A 2,595-nucleotide genomic window follows, 5' to 3' on the forward strand; every position below is an offset into this window, starting at 1 on the left:
CGACGCGGACGAGGCGCACGTCCGTTTGGTGTCCGTCGCGACCCAAACCCGGCGCAAGTTTGCGCTCGAAATGGGTCGGTCCGGACACAAAACGGACAGGATGGGTCCGGGCCGTCGCGCGCTGGGCCATCTCGTTTGTCCCTTTTGCCTCAAACGGATAGGGCCGGACAAGATAGAGTGGCGCGGTGGAGTTGGCCTTATTGCTTGCAATGCATTCGACTCCATATAAACGGGAGTACTCGGCTACTCGCAGCGCTAGGGGAAGCGCTAGGCTCCTTCAGTTCAGTCTACTACACAATTTAACACGGGAGGAGGTGAGACATGGAGGCCACGACGAAGAACCAAGAAACGGGCGCCGGCGACGAGACCGCGCGGGCCGCCCCGCCGGTGCTGCCGTGGTCGGTGAGGCTCCAGCTGTTCGCGCTCGTCACCGCCAACGACATCGCGCAGCGCCGCGACGGGACCGTCAACCGCTTCCTCTTCTCCTTCGGCGACCGGCAGTCGCCCGCGAGGCCGCGCCCGGACGCGCACGGCGTCCGCTCCGCCGACGTCACCGTCGACGCCTCCCGGAACCTCTGGGCGCGCGTCTACTCCCCCGCGGCGGAGGCGGCCGGGCCGGCCCCGCCCCCCGTCCTCGTCTACTTCCACGGCGGCGGCTTCACGCTGCTCTCCGCGGCCTCCACGCCCATCGACGGCATGTGCCGCCGCTTCTGCCGCGAGCTAGGCGCCGTGATCGTCTCCGTGAACTACCGCCTCGCGCCCGAGCACCGCCACCCGGCCGCCTACGACGACTGCGTGGACGTGCTCCGCTACCTCGGCGCCACCGGCCTCCCCGCGGACGTCTCCGTCCCGGTCGACCTCTCCCGCTGCTTCCTCGGCGGGGACAGCGCGGGGGGCAACATCGTCCACCACGTCGCCCAGCGGTGGACGGAAGCGCCTCCCTCCGACAGCCCCGTCCGCCTCGCCGGCATCATCCTCCTGCAGCCGTACTTCGGCGGCGAGGAGCGCACGGAGGCGGAGCTGAGGCTGGAGGGCGTGGCGCCGGTGGTGAACATGCGGCGCTCCGACTGGGCGTGGAGGGCGTTCCTGCCGGAGGGGGCGGACCGGAACCACCCGGCGGCGCACGTGACGGGCGAGGCGGGCCCGGAGCCCGAGCTGGCGGAGGCGTTCCCGCCGGCGATGGTGGCCGTCGGCGGGCTGGACCCGCTGCAGGACTGGCAGCGGCGGTACGGCGCCATGCTGCGGCGGAAGGGGAAGGCGGTCAAGGTGCTCGAGTTCCCGGACGCCATCCACGCCTTCTACTGCTTCCCCGAGCTCCCCGACTCAGGCAGGCTCGTGGAGGAGATCAGGGCGTTCATCGGGACCAACGCGCCCACTCATCACCCCGATGCTTAAGAAGATCTGCGTAATTTGAACTTAATTCCTGTGTGATACCTATAGCGATCAATTGCGTTTTGGATAATTGAATTGGAAGCTTCGGATCTGAAGTTGATTGAGACGAACCGCCGTGTGAGCCGTGAGGTGTCCGTGCGTGTGCGCCGCATGGAGCACGAGGTCGTCGGTGCACGTGGGACGTGTGGAGAACAGGCAGCCATATTCTGCCGGTATCGAGCGCGGACCACACGATGGTCCAATGCATGCACTCCCTCTCAACCGGAGATTTTTTTTTAAAGAAACGGCGTTCACACGCAGTGCAACGGCGCCTGAACTGCAACCATTTTTTTTATTTCACCATCGAACACGCGTGTCAACAATGTACAGAATCCTGGCCTGGAAGGAAAAATGTTCGATAACGAGAGGCCACGTGGACTCACCTATCCTGCTCCAGGGAAAAGATCAGCTTAACTGAAGCTGACTTATTTCTTCAGCGGCTGAGAAAGAACTTCCATGAAAATTGAAGTGGCGCGTTGATTTATTTTTCTGCACATGCAGGTCGTTCTGCTAGCCGAGTTACACATCCATATACATACATTCGGTACTCTCATTGCAACATCTGCTAAGCATGAAAAAACGATTAGAGTTATGCTTGTGTGCGAAGAAAGGATGACGCCTAGAGAGGAGGAACGACGTAGCAAGCAATGAAATGCTTCGGGGAGTTCCGATTCCTGTTTCAGCCTGATTTTTTAAATTTTTCACTTTGTAAAACCACTATCATTAATTGTCTAATTATTCACACACGCTTAAATATACTTCAGTTTGTTTGGTATAATATGTTTCACAAAACTTGGGAGGCTAGGCTATCACGCCATAATCCGGCCTGAGTAATGAGACTGGCATCCTTTAGATGAGGTGCCTATGGAGTGAGAGCATGTACAATTTTTCTGATGATTTTACTACTATCAACCTTGACACTCGAAACACTTTCAAATTTCTCGAGTCTCGGATCTTCGAGAGGATGATTAGTATGATGAAGCTTGAGATCGACCTGGCATGCCAAAGGGCACAGGGGTGGAGCAAATCTCGGATATTAGGTGAAATTTAGGTCAATGGCGAGAGCTCTGTAAATTCTCCTAACCGTCTGCAGGATAAGAATAGGCGTTGCCTGTCTTTCGAGGTGTCATCATGTCTGGGGCAAGTGGCATTTGGTAGAATTGT

General features: G+C 58.6%; 1 protein-coding gene across 1 annotated transcript; it reads left to right on the forward strand.

Moving 5' to 3' along the window:
- Positions 1 to 263: 263 nt before the first annotated feature.
- Positions 264 to 1,502, forward strand: LOC119362753 (probable carboxylesterase 18). Its single transcript, XM_037628007.1, has one exon. The coding sequence runs from the start codon at positions 322 to 324 to the stop codon at positions 1,393 to 1,395; it is 1,074 nt and encodes a 357-aa protein (XP_037483904.1). The 5' UTR covers positions 264 to 321; the 3' UTR covers positions 1,396 to 1,502.
- The last annotated feature ends 1,093 nt before the right edge of the window (positions 1,503 to 2,595 follow it).

This window comes from Triticum dicoccoides, chromosome 2B, assembly GCF_002162155.2.
Source record: "Triticum dicoccoides isolate Atlit2015 ecotype Zavitan chromosome 2B, WEW_v2.0, whole genome shotgun sequence".
NCBI classification, from domain to species: domain Eukaryota; kingdom Viridiplantae; phylum Streptophyta; class Magnoliopsida; order Poales; family Poaceae; genus Triticum; species Triticum dicoccoides.

What these genes read in the sequence shown, in the direction of transcription:
- LOC119362753 (XM_037628007.1), top strand. Translation starts at nt 322, where the DNA reads ATGGAGGCCACGACGAAGAACCAAGAAACGGGCGCCGGCGACGAGACC.